Source organism: Lathamus discolor, chromosome 6, assembly GCF_037157495.1.
Source record: "Lathamus discolor isolate bLatDis1 chromosome 6, bLatDis1.hap1, whole genome shotgun sequence".
NCBI lineage: Eukaryota > Metazoa > Chordata > Aves > Psittaciformes > Psittacidae > Lathamus > Lathamus discolor.
The window spans coordinates 30398291-30419152 of record NC_088889.1 but is presented as its reverse complement, the minus strand read 5'-3'; the positions used below and the strand labels follow the sequence as shown (position 1 = coordinate 30419152).

Genomic DNA, 20862 nt, shown 5'->3' with positions numbered 1-20862 from the left:
TGAAGACCAAACAGACAAAGGGTGGACATAAAAGTAGAGTGGAAATAAGGAGAGCAGTGAGCAAGAGGAAGTGCTCTGCCAACCACAGGTTGTCCACAGACCACAGTCTGAGATGCACAGCTTCCTGAGCTAAGTATTTGTCACCAGCGTGGACCAGTAACACAAGCGTTCTGCATGGTAGGAAGGGCTACTGAAACAGGCAATCCTGCTTCATGGGACATACTGAGCCTGTCATGTCACTTCCATTATCAAATTTTCCTATGGCTTGCTTAACACCCTACATCTTTTCCCTTTCTTTTTGCTTATCAGGCGACAGGAAACTTGTTTGCTGTTTCTGACTAAAGAGTGGCAATCAACTGGGGGTCATCTATGGAGACTTCAAGGACTTTCTTCTCTTTCTGCTTTTGGGAATTTTTCATTGTGGTTTTTTTCCTCTTTGTTGGTTTGACTTTCGTCACATCTCTTGGCTCTATTATGAAAAAGCATTGAAGCCTGAATTTTCTGTAAAGCAGTGGTACACTTAGAAGTATTATACGAAGAATAATACAAAGAAGTGGTAATATTTGGTACACTAAGTTACCTGCTATGCTGTGAGTTTTCCCATGTCCCACCTTGCTGCCTTCCCATCTTCTTGTTTTATGATGAAATGACACAAGAATTTTAAAGATGATGGTGTTCTCCCTATAGCTAGGTTGTGTGCAGTGCCTCAATTCCACCACCTGCTGGAAGTAAGAAATGAGAATCCAGGAAGGTGACCCAAGACATGTCCAAAAGCTAAATGAATCCTTCTCCATCTAGGATTAATTTAAACTGAACTGATCAAGTGAGCAATGATGGCCTGGCTTATGAGAACAATGAGAAGGCATCAAGAAGTGACTGCATCTGAGATGGAATCAAAATGAAGCTCGATGTCCTTTAGCTGGGGCATTGCATAACGTCCCTCCCACTGAACTGAAAGTAACAGCATATGAATTCACATGTGTCTGAACAAAGATTTTTAATGAGTCTAATCAGAAGTTATATCAAACCAAGGAAAGCATGGGTAGCTATGTATGTAGCCAGGGTCTAACTGATAGAACCTTGTTGCGTTTCTTTTTCTTGCATGTGACTCTATTCCTTCTCCATTGTGCTGGCATCAGAACTTCATGCTCTTCTCAGCAGGAAGGTGGCTATGAAAGAAAAGGGACACAGGGTTCTGCCTCTGTCACCAGTGACACAGAGCCCTGCAGCCAAGTCCAACTGGGTTGGTTGTGACATGGGATGTAAACCAGGGCTGTGAGTTTTCTGTCAGTTTTTTAATCTCAGCACCATCATCTGACCCATCTCCGTAAAACGCCATACTGCCAACTCCCTCTTTTATCCACAAAAAATACCAGCATTGTGCATCTACTTCCACCAGGACTGGTGTGTCAGCCTCAGGAGCTTCTATCTTTTCGTCCTGGTTCACATGCTACTTGTAAACTATGTTGCTGTGCATAAAGCATTTCAGACACAAGCTGGATTGCCCTGAATGATATCATTTCAGGTACCAGGTGGCTTTGGAGCAAAAAGTTGCTTTTCACTTAGAATATGGAGTTTATGGCCACTTGTCCATCTTTCTCCCTCAGCAGCAAGCTAGGCGGCACACATTTGAAGATCTGTTGTGCCTGCTCTGCTATAACTATACCAGGTACCAGAGTATCTCTTTCCTTGAGGACAGCACACCAAACCCTTGCTCTTGCTCTGACTTGATGTCGTCTAATATTCAGGGGGAGGGGAAACAAAAAAGCAATAAAACATAAAAATAAAAACCTAGCTTCTAGTTCTTACACCTGGTTTATTTAAACAACGCTATGGCCCTCAGCCTTCACTTACCGTTGTGCTACAGAGCATTTGGTTTCTGATTTGATTTAATAACCCCTGATGCATCTTCTCTGATCTGGTGACAGGCAGAAGCTGCAAATAGGCAGAAGTGAAGAATTCATCTGACAGTCCCTGCTGCTGTTGCACACAGTTTCTGTGTGTCTCAGCTGCCTCAGAGTGATCAGGTCTATATAGTAGAGCCAGGAAGTTCTTAGTGTCAGCAAGTTTGCGGCAGTATTTCTGGAGTCCCTTGCAAAGGTATGCCCAGGTCTGAACCTGCATGAAATTCAGTGGATTATACCCCCTTGCAGTTCTGATGATTCCTGGGAATATGCAGCTGCCAAGTGTGGCTCTTAATTTCTAAAGCAATGAGTCATGGTGGTGCCATTACTTCAGTGTACAGTCACTGTGCAATAATTCAAATCACCATTGTCATTATTACTTCCAACCATCAACCTAATACCTTCTGCAAACTGGAGCAGGTGTGTTAATGTAATCACTGTGCAATTAATTAACCTGCTTTGCCAGTTGGTATGCAACACACAGCTCCCTGCATCCCAGCCGAGTTAAGTTTAGCAGAGCGGATGCAGGATTTTAAAGTACTTTGCAGTAAGAACTCAATCAAACAAGAAATGAAAGCCAGGCAGCTCTAGTGCCAGCTTTTCAGCTTCACATCATGCCTGACAAAAACAAGCACCTGCCTGTATAAGTCCAAGGGTTTTCCAGGACTGTGGGAGAAGGAGGATGGAGTTGCGTGTTATTTCTGAAAACCATGAGCTTAGAAGTCATCTGATGCGTGAATTCTGAGTGAGCGAAATAGCAAAGGCCAGCTGCTCACCGCGATGCCCCACAAATCCCTTCCACTGGCAGCACAGAAAGAACCAGAGAGCTGCCTGGGCTCCCTCCTCCCTGTGCAGATACAGAGCTACAGCAGAGCCAGATTAAATTGCTGGATTAAGCAGTCCTACAGCCCAGCATCTGGACCTTTATAACAGCTGTGCCTAGGAAAGAAGTCAAGCATCGGTGCTATAACTGCGTCAACTGGCGTGTCATGGGTCACAGCATTACAGCTGGAAAAAAATCTGTTAAGTCATTCACTCCCATTCTTAGCCAGTGCAGGATTTGACTCCAAGTGTTTGCTACTGCTCTGAACACAGCATTTTAAGAGATCTGGGCAATGCAATCCTTCTCCCCTTCTCTTGGGAACTACATCATCTTAACTTGTTGCCAGGAAGTGGCTAGTCTAACATTCCCCTGTTTTAACATGATCCCATTAATGACTCTTCATGCCTTTCCTGTCTGTCAAGGCCTTCCCCTTCACTGAGCAGTCCTTTCCTTCCTCTGGACAGGAATAATAGCCTGCGAACTTTCTTCTGGGCTGGCTTTTGAGAGGAGGATACCCCACACCAGGACTCTCATTCCTAAGGGTCCCCAAAAGGCTGGGTTCCTGTTCTGCTAAAAAGCCTCATCCACTGCCCTTAATTATCTGCACTGAAAGACCCCACACACTCAAATCACGAAATGTTTCCATTAAGACAAATATTCTCAGATTCTCATTTTTTTTATCTTGTATGTCTATATTTGGAATTATTTTCTATCTGTTCTCTAAAACTTAAGACAACAGGCCCTGTGTACAGTCATATGCGTTGGAAGGGCAGCTCTGTTCTTTTTTTTCACCAGTCTCTTGTTGCCAAACCTGCATTGCTGCTGTGAGCAGGACTCTAGACAAGGTGACTGGGCTGAGCACCTCTCTGCCTGCATCAGACTTGGGATCCCTGATGAGGAATGCCATGTCAGTGTCACTACATGCCTGGCGCTCACCAGGTCCAAGCTGCTTTGTACTACTTCCTTATCTTTGTTGATATCCCTTATTTCCCTCCAGGCAATGGGATTCCTGAGCATCAGTGCTTTGCTGGCCCTTTTCACCTTATATAACTGATATATCAATTCAATTCAGCATCACTGGAGCTCTTGCAGTGCATATCACCTTCTGGTCCTGCAGCAAGACATTATCAGCATTAGTTTGATTTTGATCTGGGCTTCACACATCATTGGCAAGATCAGATTCATGCTTGTGTAATTTGGGGAGTAGCTTTTGCTACTTTGCTTTTAGTGTTACGGAACATTTCATTATAACTCACCTTTCTTTTTCTTCAGCTTGTTTCTTCTTTCCCATTACCAAGTACAAATGTTGCCATCCAACACAGGTTTTCCTTTCACATGGTTATTAAGCATTTCTTTTGGTTTCTTCTGTAAAGAAAGAAGTGGAGAGATGAATCAGGTTAACTTCCTTTGCTGCTTTACTCTATATGGCCAGATGATAATGATTAAAATCATATGCTGTCGCATCAGAAAGAAATTTCCTCACCTGTGTGACAAGCTGGGCTTTTATCACAAGTGAAGAGAGTGTTTCACTTATTTCTGTTTGCTTTTTTAAACACAGCTCTCTCATTCTCACTGTCTTGGCTATGATCTTGAAAATGGGTTGATTAAAATCAAGCTTCTCTGGACTGATACACTGAGTCAGCAACTGGGATTGCAAAGGAACACATATTTTCTAAGGAAGCTGTCTCTGTAGGGTTGCAAAAGAAAAAAACTACTGAAAATAAAATCTCACTGTTGGTTTGGGGATTTGAAAAGCCGTTTTTATTAAAAATAACTTTTGGGTTAAGCATATTGCGTTAATGCAAGGCCTTTGAAAGGACTCTCTTTTAGTAGTTTAAGTCTGATCTTATTTGAAATGTACAGCTTTAAGATCTGTATCTTTACAAAGGAAAAAGCAAAGTCTTGAAGTAAGACCACATCAAAAGTGAGTCCTCCCCTTTTCAGCTCTGACATCTAAGCAGCAAAACTGGTGCAGAAAAACACATTTTGTGTAAGTTCTCCATTTTCTTTTAAAATCAGTTAATCAAACGAGTAGCCCACATCCATGAGATGTAGCCTTATCCAGTAGAGCTTTTGACCAGACCTTTCAGCACAAGTATTTCCATTGACTGCAGTGTTAAGCACATACATAAATACTTTGTTGAATCAGTGGCATAGCTATAAACCAGCTTTTAATACCAGTCTGCCAATAGACTGCAGGAACTAAAAACAAGTAGAATCAGATTTTTGTGTCTCTGATCAGGACAGGAATCTAAAAGAGTGAGTGACCCAGATCTTTAATGTTCTCAACAGCATAATTTCTGTGTTCTTACGTCTTGTAAAGCTGAGAATAAGCCCTGAGACATAAAGTGTGACTGGGCATTGCTAACACGCGGTGCTGCAGGATAGCCCCTCTCTTGTCACTCAGCACTTCCCATGCATCTTTATGGAGCTTACAATTGTTGCTTTAGAGCTGGCCAAAATTACAAATGTGGCAGGAAAAAGCAAAATCAAGCCTTCATTTCCTCCCTCCCGAAGGTCCCTCTGGTGTTTCTCCACATTTACTCTGCTCCCTTCCATTCCCCACCCTTGGTGCAAGGAAAAGGTTTTCTATGTGTGCGTCCTTTGAGTCTTGTCCGGCAGGACTTGCTGTGTCATGGTGAGCAACCTACGGCTGTCTGCAGTGCTGCACCCTGAATTATTCTTCAGCCTTTGGGAGTCAGCAAGGATAGCTATTCTGCAGTGGATAACTTGCTCCTGAATGCATCTTAACACATCCTCCCTCTTCCTTCTGTACACTGTGATTTACAATGGAGACGGAGGATTTCCCCCACCGCCGCCACCATAAGAGGGCACAGGTGGCTCCCTGTGGAGGGCATCCACCTCTGCAATCATCAGCATCAGCACAGACTCACCAGTGGAGATGGGGAGTGCTCAGTGTTATTTTTAAACAATGAGATGTCTAGGTCTGCCTTTTTGTAAACTATGTAAGCTGGGCACAGGGGTGGCTGCCAAAATGCAAAAGCAGCTGATGGTGCCTCTAGCTACTCTGCAGGCTTCCTCTGAGAGGTTCTGAGAGGAAACAGGGCAAGATACCACACTGGTGGCCATCATGCAGGGAGCCCATCGCAGCTCCTGTGTGATCGGAAAAGCACTGACAGTGGCAGGGGCACAAGGTGAGTTGCAGGCTGCCTGGCCCCTGCACACCTCAGACAGATGCTGTGGCAGAGGGGATGCGTGTATTCCCAGTGGATGGCAAGGTCTTTGGCCTTTTTCTCTGCTGCATCACTCCCTTTGAAGCCATGAAACATTGCTTTGACCCTCTAGCTAGAGGATGGAGTCCAGGGGACAAGCATGCTCTGTCCTCTACAGTGCTGGCTGCCCCTGTATATCCCTTACCTCTACCTCTGGGTTCTTGTGCTTTGGCAATGTAGATAGATGAGCTGAAACCAACAGACCTCAGCACGGAGCACCCTGCAAGCCTGTGGCCTGAAACCCAAGTGTGCATCACCACCATGAGGCTGTAGTCCTTAGGATGGGGCATATCTGTGTCAAGGCCTGTGCACCTATTTTGCCACTGTTGCAAGGTAGCTGTGGTCTGATGCCCCTTGAGGAATTCTCCTGGTGCGTAAGTGCCTCTGTGTGTGCCTGTGTGTTTGCATTTACAGTCCTTACTCCCCCCAGGTTTTCCGTTTGCAGTTCTGCTTACAAGGGACTCCATTGCTGTGTTTCAGCCGTATCACAGATTCCAGCAAAGACGGAAAAGAGACACATCTCTGTCAGGCCACTGCCCTGCAAAAGTGCCTCCCACTTCCAGGGATCAGCATCCTTGATAAACTCATCAAGACCTGTCCTGTCTGGCTTCAGCTGAATATGAACCAGGAAAGGGCTGGGGTGATACTTGGCAAAGAAACAGCTGGGGTAAGTCCAAAGCGGTTTCAGTTCAGACAATCACATTTCCTGTCTTTGGTGGAGCTGGTTAGGGGAGCAGCACTTTTTTTCATGTGGAAGCAAAAATACTCAGCAGACTGTTCTCTGATTCCATTAGCTTTTGATGCTTTAGCCACTCACAATAGCGCAAGACATACAATGGCATGTAGATTCATGGAGATGCCTTCCATTCCTCACCATACCTTGGCTACACTAATTTAGAGCAATAAAAATTATATTCCCTGTAGAAAAGGCCCCTAAGTTCTAGGAGCTGCTGGGAGTCATTCTTACTGCAATCTGGCCCTCATGAGCTGAGTGTTGGAAAATAGCAGACTCATGCAAAGCTCAGAGCTTGCTTAAGGAAAACAGCTCTGTAGGAAAGGTGGCTTCCCATTCCTGGGGTCTTGGAGGTAAGCCACGGCAGTGAGTGGGTATCCTGTTCAGGTCTGCAGATGGCAGGTGCAAATGACCTGAGCTGATGTCAAAGCACAAGGGGAATTCACTCATTCCTGCTCTCTGAGGAGGTTTGGACCTGTCCCTTGGCTGAGTCAGTCTAGCCAAGGGCTAAAAGCTGGCACAGCCAAGTGCTAACCTCCATGGGACTTGCCTGATCAACTAGGCTGTGAGTGCACCTCACCCTGTACTTCTCAGACAAGTTGAACAAATTGTTCCCTTTGTTTTCCTGCACTGACTGTAAAGGGAGATCTGAGTGACTGTCTCTGATACAGCAGTGTATGGCCCCAAGCCTCCTCGGTCAGGACCACCTCAGTCCTGCAGCCACTTCTGGAATAGCTCTGGGGATAAACCTTGCCTCTCTTCCCTCTGCTCGCACCTTCCTTGGGCACTGTCTCCATCTGTGGCTTGAAACAGGCAGAAGAGCTAATGTATCAGAGGTATCCCATAGCAAGTGCAGGCTCTCCTGCCCACTCTGAGCAAACCTGAAGGTGAATCAGCACTGCAGCTTTCCCACCACTGGTGAAAATGGAAGAGACTGGTTTGTGTACCAGCCCTGGCCCAGGCAGCAGGGTTAGGTACTGTTCAGAAAACCCACCTCCCTCCCATCTGAACAGCCATGGTCCAATTCTAGCCTTTGGAGCCATTGCAACCAGTCATGACAATCAGGAAAGTAAAAGTGATTAATTTCCAGGTTTCACTTTTTTCACTGCTTACATTTAATTTCAGATGAAGCACTTGACCAATGCTATGTGAGATAGTGTGGGCTGAGACCCAGGGTCATGGTAGCCTCTTGAGGGGCGTTAGAGGGACAATGCTATCACCTGGGTGGTAGGACCTGGGGAAGAGGGAGCCTCTATGGCTTCTTCCTATCTGCAGATACTTTCTGTGATGCAGGTGGGGGGTGCCCTGCTTTAGATGTAGGCCAGCTTCAAGCATGTGCTTGTTTGCCATGTGTGTATTTGGATTTTCTCTCCACTGCTGGTGGACCTGACTCCATGGGCATCGATTGAATGGCAGAGGCCAAAATGATGGCACTGTGAGAGACTGTGAAGCTGCTTTAAGCCCACATGTTTAGCATGGGTGCTTCAGAGTGATGGGAGATGCCCTTATGACTGGGGCTCATGCAAAGAAAGGTCCTGGCTTCTAGACAACCTTTTTTTAATTCTTCTGTCCAAGAAATTAATGTTTCCTTGATAGATTTCCACTGCCTTGTAGTTGATAAATGATTTTACCAACTCACAGTTTTTCTTTCTAATATTAATATCCAGAGTCCAGAATTAGCCCAAATTTTAAATTCAGTTTTTATAAAAATGCCTTGACTTTCTCCTGCCAAAATCTGCTATCAACGACCAGATAAAAGTGAAGATTACTTTGTCTTTATATCTGTGGTTTCAAGGTACAAGCTAAAAATACCTTGACAATGAGCTTTAATTAGGAACACACTCAGGAGCTCACACAATATAAAGAATGAGATTTTTTTTTTTATTTTATTTCTTACTTTATATTTTTGTCTTCTTTTTTTTTTTTCCTTTCTTTCTTTTGCCTTCTATCTTTTCTTCTTTCTTCCTCATTTCTCATTTCATTCTAATTTCTTTCTTTCCTCCTCCTTCTTTTTTCCTTTTTCTTTTTCTCCTTTTCCTTTTTGGTGGGAACCAATGGCTACAGTGCTTCTACTGGTTCCGGCTGAAGTCTCAGGGGCTTCTTCTTAACAATGTGTATGAACATGTGAAGGGAGGGAGTAGAGAAGACTAAGCCACACCATTCCTAGTGGTATGCAGTGAAAGGGTGAGGGGCGGTGGGCATAAGTTGAAACACACAAAAAACTTTTTAAATATGAAGAAAAGCTTTTTTACTGTCAGGATGATCAAACACTGGAACAGCTTATCCAAGAGACTGTAGAGTCTCCATCATTGGAGATATTAAAAACCTGTCAAGACACAGCCCTGAGTGACTTGCTGTGGTTGATTCATCTTTGAGCATGGTGGTTGGCCTGGATGATATCCAGTTTCTTCCAGCCACATCTGCTTTGTGATTTTGGGACCAGTCAATACACTGAAGTCAGTGCTGCCACCCAGAGGGATCTTTGACAAGCTGAGGAGACTGGGCTGGCAGAAACCTTCCGAAATTCGACAAGGGCAAAGGCACTGCCCCAGGAAGGCAGGAAGACCCCTGGCAGTGACCTGGGCTGGCACTGCCTGCCCCGGCAGCGCTGTGGGAAAGGCCCTACAGGGGTGGTAGGCAGTGAGCTGGGCACAGACCGACTGAGGAGGGGCTGTGGGACCATGGTTTGCGCAGCAGCCCCCTGGGTCCTGCAGGGAGGTCGTGGAGAAGACAGAGCCAAGTCCTGCTCAGTACTGCATGGTGGGAGGACAAGAGGCGACATTGAAACAGAGGGGCTCAGACTGAGTACGGGGAAGCACTTTCTCCCTCTGAAGACAGTAAGCGGTGGGGCACGTCTGGAGAGGCTGTGTGGTCTCCACCCCTGGAAGTTCTCCAGACCTGTCTGGACAAAGCCCTCAACAACCAGCTCTGGCCTCCTGTCTTCAGCCAGGTATTGGACAAGAGCCATCTTAGGGTCCCTGCCAGCCTGAATGATCTGGTCCCTTGACAGAACTTTGCCATGAGACACATGGCTAACAGGGCTTTTGGCCTTATGTTCCACTCATGGGCGTTTAAATCCATTCCCTCTCATAGTACAAGGAATTTGCTTGCTTTAGACCTGGATTGGGACATTCTAAGGTGAATTGTCTGTGATTTAGAGCATTTATGTAAGGAGCATCACTTGACAAATTGTGGGTGTAGCTTTATACTCTTGAGTTGATGAAATAGTTTGCCTTAGGCTTAAGTGGGACACCAGTAATGCATAGAAATTTTGCCGGCTCCTTTGCAGGTCTGAATTTCACAGATGAAATGCCCCTTTATTCATTATTTTTGCTGTGTAAAGTTCAACCAAGTGGAATGAAGCTGAAGTAAGATCATTTAAAAGTGGATTGTACTGATAAAAACCTTCACTGCCAATAATCTGAAATAAAGTTCAGAAGTTCTCATAGTGTAGCTAAACTCTTAATTCTTTTCTCCTTTTTCAGATATTTTTGGTTAGGAAAGAGGGTAATGTGAACAACATGGTCCTGGCAGTCCGCTTGCCAGTGCAGAACGAGGCTCCTGGTGTGCTGGAGTACAACATTAAAGAAGAAAAATCAAGTAAGTTCTTCACCTTCTTTTGGTCTCGTTCTGGGTATTGTACTGAATCCTCTTGTGATCACCAGTATTTATGTAATCTCACTTGCAATGAGCAGGTTCTTCTTGTGACTGACAGCAGATCTTGTTTCTACAGTGTAGTTCAGTTAGTATTTCCTGCAGCTCCTTTACCTCAGCTCCCCTGTGGTTCTGCACCTCGTGGTATCATTTACAGACTTGCAACAGGAAAATAAATTGCCCCCAGATGAGCAGGCTGGGGCTTTGATCAAGTGCATGGAGCTGCCTTTCACCAGGTGGAAGTCCTGAGGAAAGCACAGGGCCCTGACAGACCCTGTTAACTCAAAACTGTCTCTGTTTCTGCCACTGCATTTGAGGCCCACCAGGCATCTGACATCTGCTGCATTCCCTTTTCATGCACCTCATACAGTCATATGGAACAACCGGTTACTCCTAAACTGACTGTTTTCAGTGTATCACTGTTCCTGGGAAGCACCTGGGTCTTGGTGGTATCAGTGCTGTTCCTGATCAGACAGCCATCTGCCATGAGCAAGCAAAAATTAACCCAGTTCACAGTCAGCCATTTCTGATGCAGCCCTCAGTATAAGTGGATGTGTAAAGCATATGATTTCCACTTCCCAAAACATATATGTAAACATGAGATCTTTAGGATATTCATATAAACATGCACTTGAAAGGGTTCATCAAAATAATTACGTACTATTTATTCATGAAAACACATTCAAATCCTCTGACATTGAGCTCTGCCCCCAAACCAACTCCCTGGGGTATACATTTTACTCTCTGCTAAAACAGTTGTGTTTCCACTGACAAATATTGTGGCTTATTTCTTCCCCCTTGACAATTGCTCAAATGAATTTTTTACGTTTTCATATGTTTCTTTGCATACCTTTGCATCATAAACAGACTTTAAAGCCAGAGGCAAAAGTGACTCTCTTATTCTGCTCTAATCCCAAACACAGACCACAGGCTGCCGCAGTGTTGCTCCTGCACAGAGCGCAGCCCCCTGCCTGGCTGCTTCATACCCCCAGCAAAGCTTTCTCTCTTATCTGTGTGCCCCTTGAAGCACACAATTGCAGGGGTGGCACACGTGTTCAGTGTTCCTGCATGAGGGCAGGAATAGCAAACCTTTTGCCACAACTTCTGGTGTCCAGATTAAGAATAAAAAGGTAAGGGCTAGCTGCAGGGTGGGGAAATTTTTTTTCTTTAGTTATTTGAAGTTGACCTGAGGCTTAGGTATTGCGTGGTGGGGAATTGGGTTTTGATGATTAAAATTTTCCTTCGGATAAAAGTTTAAAAAATGAATCCTGCCTAAAAGTGTCATTTATAGAAGTGTTACTTCTTGATTTGTGTCCAGTCCTATTTCTTTGAGGGCAGGCAAAGTAAAATGTGGTACAAAACTTTCACTGTGAGGTAGCCTAGCTAGAAAGACTTTTCTGCCGTGTTTTTCAAGCTTGCTTGCTATTTTTAACTTATCGTTAACTCAGTGCAAAGGATGTGTTGAGAGACACAGCTTTCTGGTGGGAACAAAAATCCTCCTGATAGCTACCTCTTTGACCTGGTGTCCTTCCAAAAGAGCAGCTATAAGTGGCCTGCCATTCAAGAATCCCCTTTCCCAGCTATTCTGAGGACAAGCAGCTTCGGTTTTGCTGGCCTGCTCCTAGTATTTCCTTTCTGAGTTGACACGTAAGCAACGATCTGTCTAATGTGCCCCATGGGGAACTGTCTGTCCCTTTCTGAGAGCTGACTCCTTGTAAGGGGCTTGAGGAAGTAGAAACAAGTTCTTTTCCCTTTTACCTCAGTTCAGCTCATTAGTCTCCACAGACTTGATGTGTTCAAATGTAAATTGAAAGCTGAATTTGCTGTGACACATAGAGTTCAGATTTTACAGAGATCCTTCCTTCCAGTTAAAATTCAGGTTGCAACCCATCCTAGCTTACTATTTTGGAGCACCTTCCCAGCTTCTTCTTGTCCTTCTCATGAGGACTCAGTGAAATCTCAGCTTCACAAGTGACACAAAGTGGGATGTGCTATCCTTAGAAGTGACATAATGGCTCTGTTCGATCTCTACAGTGATGTCCGTCTCTTACTTTTACCATCTGCAGCTTTAAATAGCAAGTTTTACTGCTCAGCTGTTTGTAAAAGCCATTCTCATCCCACCCTACTTTTCAGATAGTATCTGAGGAGCTTTTCACCAGTATCATAATGACAGTACGGAGGCTACTGCCTGGCCCCTGAGGTCCATATATAGATGGCCATTCAATGAAGTACAAAAAAGCAGAAGCTTCCTAGCATTACCAGATAGTGGTGGATCATTGTTTCTCTTTTTCTTTTCCCTGTATCAGATCTGCTTGCTGACGTGTGATGAAACATTTAGGGAAGTACAGTTTTCTGAAGGGAATACCATATTTAATTATGACTTTTTTTTTTAAGTGGAAATCCCCCAAGGACCCACTAGGTAAGTGGGTCAAGAAATGAAACCTCTTTCCATGTCTTCATGGGGAATTTCTACCTGTTCTGTGAAGTAGCCCTTAGAATCATAAAACAGGAGAATGAAGAGACTGGATTTCAAACATTTTCTTCTACTTCTCCATCTTCAGTTGTAATTCATCCAGAGACAGGAAGGCTAAACCCCGGCTGCAGCAGCAGGTATGGTAGAGACCTGACAGATACCACATGGCTGATAAGAAAGTTGAGAAACCTGGCAACTGCCAAAGCCCTGGATCGTTGTGGGTTTGCCTCTCAGCCTGAAGGGTCCCTTCTTACTCAGAACAGTGGAAATGTAGAGCGAAGGTTTGTTACAGGATTTTGTCTATTTAGAGGTGTAGTGCTGGGAGATACCTCTCAAGCTCTGCTGAAATCTCAACTGCTTTGTGCGCTTTCAGTTCTAAGAGCTGTCCTTTACTTCTGCTTCATCCAAAAACGGAGCCCTAGCCTCACATACCTCAAGAACTGAGCACCATTTCCTCAGCTGACTCCTACCCTTGGCTCTTCTCAGCAAACCAGTTGTAACCTCAGGACCTGATTCTTCTTCCCCTTTGTTTGCATATGGTCAGAAAGCATTCCACTAGCATCAGGGACATTGCAGCAGTATTAAAAAGAAAAGGATCAGATGTTTAAAGTAAATTTGCATGTTTGAAGTAACGCGTACTGAGAGCTTGAAAGAAGCACTTGATAGACCACTTGGTGCATCACTTATGCTTGTACTTTTACAGAGAGTTATGAAGATGCATGCCACAGTGTGAAGTCCTTTAATAGAAGAATGCTTTAGCACCATATACGGAGTGTTATGCTTCCTCTTACGCATCAGAAGTCTTCTGAATTTAGCTGGAAATAATTTGATTTTATGAAACCATGTTATGATTTTATGAGACACGAGTTGACCATATACTTCTCAGAAGTCTTGCACATATGCTTTCTTGCAGAATGTGTAGTAATTGTTTTCCAAACTCTTCTGTACCAAGAAAAGAGGACGTGATTCCTTTCCGAACATTCAAAATGATGCTGAACAGGAGAAGCATCTGCAATTGCACAGAATAAAGAAGAACATACTCATATTACTAGAAATCTTTACAGAAATAACTATGGAATTGATTTGCCAAATCAGGAAATCCTCATGCTCATGTCCTAAGGGGTTTGAGGCTGGCCTGATCCTGCCACAGATACCCACTCTAGTAATCATGCTTCTGCCTCCTGTCACCCCCATTGCTGTGCCTGGCTTTGCTCACTTGGAGGTTTATTTTCTTGAGGCAGTTCACACGAGCCCACATTGTGGAGTTGCTGTCCCTGTTCCTTATTTAAACTGTACCCGCGTGGGACAACCTGGCACCAGGCATAGATGTTCAGAAAAATCTCTTCCAACATGCTGGGCATAGCCTAAGTTAAACCCCCAAAATCAATGAGAGCACCACTGAAGGAGGGGTTTGGAGCGAAGCCTTGCCTGTAGCTTGGTTATGTTTTTTTTTATTATAGGAAAATTCCGAGATTTAAATTAAAACTTTGCCTGTTCTGCATTTTAGGAAGGATGAAATCAGTCAGAAAGAGATTACTTAAGGGCTAAGATTTCACAGTCTACTTTCTTGCCTTAATAATCCTAAATAGGTACAGTCTAATGATGTAAAAGCAAGCTTAACCTAGCTCTGTCCATCATTACTAAGTTACTTCAGCCACTTATACACTTCCATTCCTCTTTCCCAATCACATATGGGGGAAAAAAGAAAAAAAAAAAAAGAAAAAAAAGTTTTTTATTCTGGACTAATGCCATTTGCACAGGATGAAAAGGGCATGTGCAGTCATTCTGACTGTGCTGTAGCAGTAACAGATGGTAATTAAACAACAGTAATCAGGCTGCAGCATATTTACAGAGGGCATTAGAGTAACATGGGGATGGACTTTGTTCATGCTTGCAGGCTTAACTCTAAACAAAGCTGCTGAAAGCCCTGGTCTTCACAGCGCAGCCAGTCTGTGATGAGGGCTGTGAGCACTACTGGCAGGATGGCAGAGCTGAGATGCAAGGGATACAAATTCCGGTTTGTTTCCCTGCATTGGTCAGTAGGTCTGAGATCTATGTGAGAGCACCCCCAGGTGAGCACAAGGTAGGGAAAAGGAGGCAGATTGACTAGAAACATCTCAGTAGATGCTGATAATGGACTTCCGGAACCTTCAGATGCTGATAATGGACTTGTCTATTGCGATCTGCTGGCACCTTGGTCGTTATGGCCAGATATGGTCTGTTATGGCACATTTCCCTGATTTATTTTGTTAACATTTCTTTTGATACATGTTGAGGCTGGATTAACAAATTCGGAGAACAGAGTCCTCAGCGCTAACATGGATGGTCAAGCGGTATATTCCCACATGGACTGCACTGAAGTACTTCACGGATGAGGTCATGGGAAAAAATGAAAGAATAGTTCAGTTACTTCAGCCTACTCACAATTTAGCTCCTTTAAGAAGAATGACCAGTTGAGCAGATAATCTTTGGGTATGAATATTTTTGTGGGAGTGTTGGCAGCTCTTGCAAAACTTCCTCAGTTTTGCAAGTGTTTTTGCTAACACCCTGCCTGCTGGAACCAGGAAGCAGAGTGAGGATAGAATTTTTTATATCTTTTTTTTTTTTCCCCCAGAAAGAGAAATAACCCTCACAATTGCAGAGAAAAACCTGAAGATGTAACCTTAACATTTTTTAAAGACTCAGAAAACAGAAGATATTGGAAAACAACCTATAGGAAGACAATCTCCCATTTCTAAAATTAATTGCATTTTTTTTTGATTACTCCTAAACTGGAATGGAGATGGAAGAGGTGGAAATCTGTGGGCCTGACTGATGTCAGAAACATGGGATCTTTCAATTCATAGCTAAAGTGAATGAACTGAAGTACATGCTGGTATTCATGAGGCTGACTTCTACGATGAAGCCATTTATTTTTGTGTAGCACTCGCTGATTTTCACAGGAGGTTTTCAAGACAAGGCTGGGTGAAGCCTTGAGCAAGTTGGTTTGAACTGATGGCTGACCCTGCTTTGAGCAGGAGTTTCAGCTAGAGAAGACCTCCTGATAGATGCCTTATAGATGCAATTATATGACCCCTTGGCATATTGCAGAGCTGAGCTTGCTGCAGGCTAAGGTAGACTTCATTATGTGGAGTTAATAGCACTGCAAGGCTCCTGGCCTGGTTTTGCACAGGTGCTAAAAGGGCTTCCTGGAGTAAATGTACATCCCATCCTTCCCAAATCAAACCTCTCGAGACAGCCTCTGGCTCATCAGAGGGCCCATCAGAAAGTACATTTGTTTACTTCTATTATCACTGTAATGGTAGTATAGTTCTTTTTAGAATGGTCACTTTAACTGAAATGGTTGGCTTCCTTGAGTGGAAACCCAGCATGAAAAGCAGGGTAGGGCTATAGCTCTGATTTCCTCTGAATAGATGTGAGGATAAACCTTACATTACAGAGTGAAAAGATCAAGTTTTGTTTGTCAGTCTGTTTTTTTATACCCTACGCTACTATTCAGCAGTAAAGCAAACAAAGATAGGACTGCCTTGGCAACCACCTAATGAACTGCTCTGAAAGTCTACCAGACAGGAAAGTCACTAGGCATCTTCAGCTTCAGGTTCACTATAGAATATGGTTTTACTGAATATATATATATATATATATATATAAGGCAAAACCATCAGTAACTAGCAGTCAGGTACTGCAGTCTCCTGAGCACAAGCAGATGGAAAAGGGTGTGGGCAGTGTCCCCAGGAGAGGCTGGAGCCAGATTTTAGGTGAGCTCAGGCAGTAACTTTGTGCTGATGCTGATGTCATGAGAAGTGCTCTCGCCATCCCTCATCTGCTGTCCACATGTGTCCATGACCTTATGCCCTCCGGTCCTTGTCTTCCTCTTCCTCATGCAGGCTGTGGCTGGGAAGAAATGGTTAGTGTGGTCATGGGGATGTGAAAGCAGGGCAGTGTGGTGTGGGAATGCTTCTTTAGAGGTGCTACCATGTGCTGGGTTGTGTGAAATTAAGTCTGGAAAGGAAAAAATATTGACATGGAGGTGGAAGGGCAGCTGGTGACTTTGGGAAGGGTGGGTGGCAGACTGGAGACAGAGGTCTGGAAATTAGGTGGAGATGGTCAGCAGGCAGCCAAGGATGGGGTCACATCCTGTGGTGCTGGATGACTGCATGAGACTCCAAGATGCTCTGGGCCAAGCCGAAAGGAGGCTGCCCAGAGCCCAGCAGAGCTGCCTTGGGGTGCGAGGAGAGGAAGTTGCAATCAGCCTCCTCAAGGCAGAGCATTGCAGGCAGTGTGCCAAGGAGCTGCCCCTTCCCCTCCCTGCTGAGCTGAATTCAAATGAATTTTCCCAAAGAAGTCAATGTTGTTGCACCCATTTTATAGACTGAGAGCTGAGGCAGAGGTTGCTGGAGGGGCTCCGTCAGCTGTGTACCAGCTCTGAACAAGCCCAGCTTCCAATCAGCGCTGTATTTGTTGGGCTACAGAGAGACCCTTTGCCTGCCAAGCATTTGACTTCGTTCAGCACTGAGGTACCAACACTGCTATTCAGACTTTTTTGTATGCTTTCTATATAGCCTGACAGGCAACTCTGCTGTCATACTGTGAGGGAAGCCAGTTTTCCCCATTTACTTCAGAGGAATGTTTTCCTTTCTCATTGTGTGATGGAGTGTGTGATTGAGGCAAAGTAAGAAACTGTTGTCAGCTCTGGGTCTGACTAGCCTGAAAAAAAGCATAAATGTGCTGGAAAAAAGTAACAGAGTTATCAAAGCCCCTGGGAGAGAAGATCCCTCTTTCCTCCTCTCGCTGAAACTGGTTGATTACATCTCAATCAAGCAAATCAGACATTTCAGCAGCAGAACTTGCCCAAGACTACTTTTTTGAAGGATTAACCAGTCAATGAATAAACTGTGTATTTTTAGCAGAGGAGGCTGGAAAAGCTGAATATGTAGTTAACCTTGAGGTTCAAATTTTAAGCAGTTTATATATTCCATTTTGTAATTTTGTGCCCCCCCTCTTGTCTCAATATAAGGAGGCCTCTGGGCATGCAGGCTAGTATCCTGTTTTCGTGTAGTAAATTACTCCTGTTCAGTGCAGCAGACACTGTACTATTAAGGAGAGTAGACTGATGAATGTTATCTTTTAATGTGGTTCCTGTTGCCACTGATGGTGTGTCTATGCGACTGCTCTGAAGATGTAGAGCTACCCTGGTTATCTTCAGATAAGCCTCACTCAGACGCAGATGACAATCTCCCTGCACCACCCAGGCTCAGCATGGGCTAATTTCCCCTATTTATGCATGTTTCTCATTAGCAAGACATGTCTGCCATCACCTACACACCTTCTTGGCATGAAAAACCTACCATTGAGCAAGTCTGTCCCATGGCATAGGATAACCAGGCAGCTCTGCCCTATTCCTGGCCTCCAGCCCAAGAAGTGCTGTTTTGCTGCAGTTTTCTGCTGGATCTAATCTGCCTTCACAGGCAGTGCAAGGCCAAAGGCCAGCTCTGTGTGGGCTGTTACAAGGGCACAGTAGATGTTGTCATTGTCTGATCTAGTGTCTGCAGTTCGATTGGAGATAGAAACTAACTGATTTTTAGCCCCCAAAGGATGTCTAACCTAGGCGTCTTCCTAAGCTCAGTCTGCCTGCCAAGGACGAGTTCTCCATTATCCCCATCGTTATTAACCCTGCAAATTGAGTTAATATCAAGGAGTTCCCACTCAGGTGACTACTATGAAATAGGAGCCCAAGGTCTTCGTTTGGCAAGAACAGAGGCTGAGGGCTTAGGGGATATTGTAAAACATGGTATGAGGACACATTTTATAACCTGTTGTGCAAGTTCATAATTGCTCTTCTACATGTAGACAAGCACAAGGAAAGCAGAAAGTCTCACCAAGTCCTGCTCATTTGAGTGAGTTCCACGTCACTTTGGCACACTGCTTATTTTAAAACACAAACCACTTCCAAAAACGTGAGGCAGTTGTGCCGCTGCTTTTTCAAGAGGTAACAGTGCTGCTTTTCTGTGTGGTTTACAAGTTGTTTTGGAAACATTCTGGTTGCTTATAGCGGGTGAGGTTTTCTTCTTTTTCTTTTTTTAAACACTCATCCTGAAGAGTTACTGCCCTCTCTCCATGCAAACGTTTCAATTTTTAATCTAGGCTCTAAACTGATGGGATTGTAGGGAAAGCTTGTTGGAAGGAAGCCCTCAGGGTCTTGTCAGCTTTGTTAATCCGCACTTTGGCTTTTTTTTTTGCCTTATTTTTCAGTCTCAAGAGGCATAATGCAAAATCTGTGTGTAATCAGAGCTAGAGACTATGCGTGCTGTTCTAGGATAATATTGTCTTACCCTACTCTGCTTAGTACCTTCAACATAGCCCAAAAAGCTTACCGGTTTTAAAACAGCCATTCTAAATCAGTACCCGTAATACCAGTGCCCTTGTCTCAGTGGCTAAACTAGAAGAAATTATTATTATTGCCTTTGGACAGTGTTTGATATCTGAAGATTTTGAAGAGCTTAATAAACGAGTTTATACTTGTAAATGAGGTAAATAAGCTACTGCTCAAAGTAAAATGAGGGCAGCAAGAACCTCACACTTTGACCCTTGAGTAGGACTCTCAAAGGCAGTGAGAGTGCAAACTACCCCATGCAGAAGAATGGGAATCAGAACATCTTCCACCAGGTTGCCAACTAGGGATTACAGTCTCTTGGAAGAAGAAATATCATTTTTAGTTTCTATTGCCCACCCTATTGACATCTGCCATTTCCGAGTGGGTTAGTCCTTTTCATCACTCACCTTTGGAAAGTGTCATCTTTCTTCCTGGAAGTCTCTCACACAGAATGTGGTTCTGGGTACCAGATGACTTCCCTTAAAATGCTCAGAAAGCCTCCTTTTTCTATATGATTAACCTTAATTCTCTGGTATTTCATGATTTATCTCATAAACTTTTCAAAGTAAATGGAAAAAAAATGTTTTTGATAAAAACATCCAGATGATAGCATATATTTATATATTGGCATATATAATAGATTTATATATAACACATATGTATTAGCACATATTATTTTTCACATAAGGATTGATTCTTCAGGTTATCTATATGATCTGGAAATTGTTGCTAAGAACTAAACCCCCAGAATTTCAAATCATAGTATAATTTCCTGTCATGTGAGGCACAGGGGAGACCCTTTATATATCCGAAAGCTTTGAATACTTCATAAACTTTTGACAGAGAAATTCGCCTTCTGAGAGCAACTTGCAAAGATATTTATTTTGTCTTGTCAGCCCTGACAGTTTGAATCATTCCGCTGGGCAGAATCAATCTTGTACTGCCATTGTAGTGTACGCGTGGATGCCGCATTACCTGTGAAAGCAAGTTCTCCAGCAAGGATCCCACAGTGCTCAACTGCTTACATCAGGGACCACACCAATTGAACATGTCACCCTACTCTCTTGGTGTCCTTTGGGAGCCCTCTTTGTCCTCAGTATTTCAGAAAAGCCATGTTTTCTCCCTCATTCCTACTGTGTGAGAGCAAAAATACCAGACCCCGTGTGGCTACATCTGAAACTCCAGCTAAACCTCATGTTGCCATCTAGTCCTGGGAAGAAGTCCTGGATCTTCCAGCTTCTGTGCAAACCAGGTGCAGAATTTCCACAGGCTTTAAGGTGTTTATTTGAGCAGTGAAAAGGAGATTGCAGGGTGAGGATCTAACAAGGAAGGCAAGCGCTTTGAAACTGAACAGCCATTCTCCAGACTATCCTCTGCTCTTATTCCCTGAAATGGCTGAGTGGCCACAGGCCTCCCAGGACTGTTCACATGGATACCTGTAAGGAAAGCACTGAGGAGCTGTGACACTTTTCTTTCAGCTGAGTTAGCTGTGCATCAAGTACCCTTGAGAGCCACCCTCTCAATCCCTGCTGAAACGCTAATCGCAGTAAAGAGGAAACAGCAGCAAAATGACTGTAACACACTTCTGCTCAAGCATCCTGCAGCAGAGGCAGCAAGACCAGGTGGCAGCAGGATTTTATGCTGAACTAAAGACATAAAATCTAAGTGA

The 20862-nt window shown here is 44.1% G+C and overlaps 1 protein-coding gene across 7 annotated transcripts in view; it reads left to right on the top strand.

The window, feature by feature from the left end:
* Positions 1-20862, top strand: part of RIN3 (Ras and Rab interactor 3) — a 68167-nt gene that overhangs the window by 13573 nt on the left and 33732 nt on the right. For 5 of the 7 annotated variants that reach the window (XR_010613916.1, XR_010613918.1, XR_010613917.1 and 2 more), the window contains exons 2-3: positions 6441-6627; positions 10179-10293. Coding sequence is in view for 3 of the 7 variants with exons in the window: in XM_065685638.1 (XP_065541710.1) it covers positions 6441-6627; positions 10179-10293 (302 nt within the window). In the remaining 4 variants the exon portion in view is untranslated. Of the gene's footprint in view, positions 1-6440; positions 6628-10178; positions 10294-20862 lie in introns of those variants that run through there. The other 2 variants (XM_065685639.1, XM_065685641.1) reach the window with 2 other exon arrangements.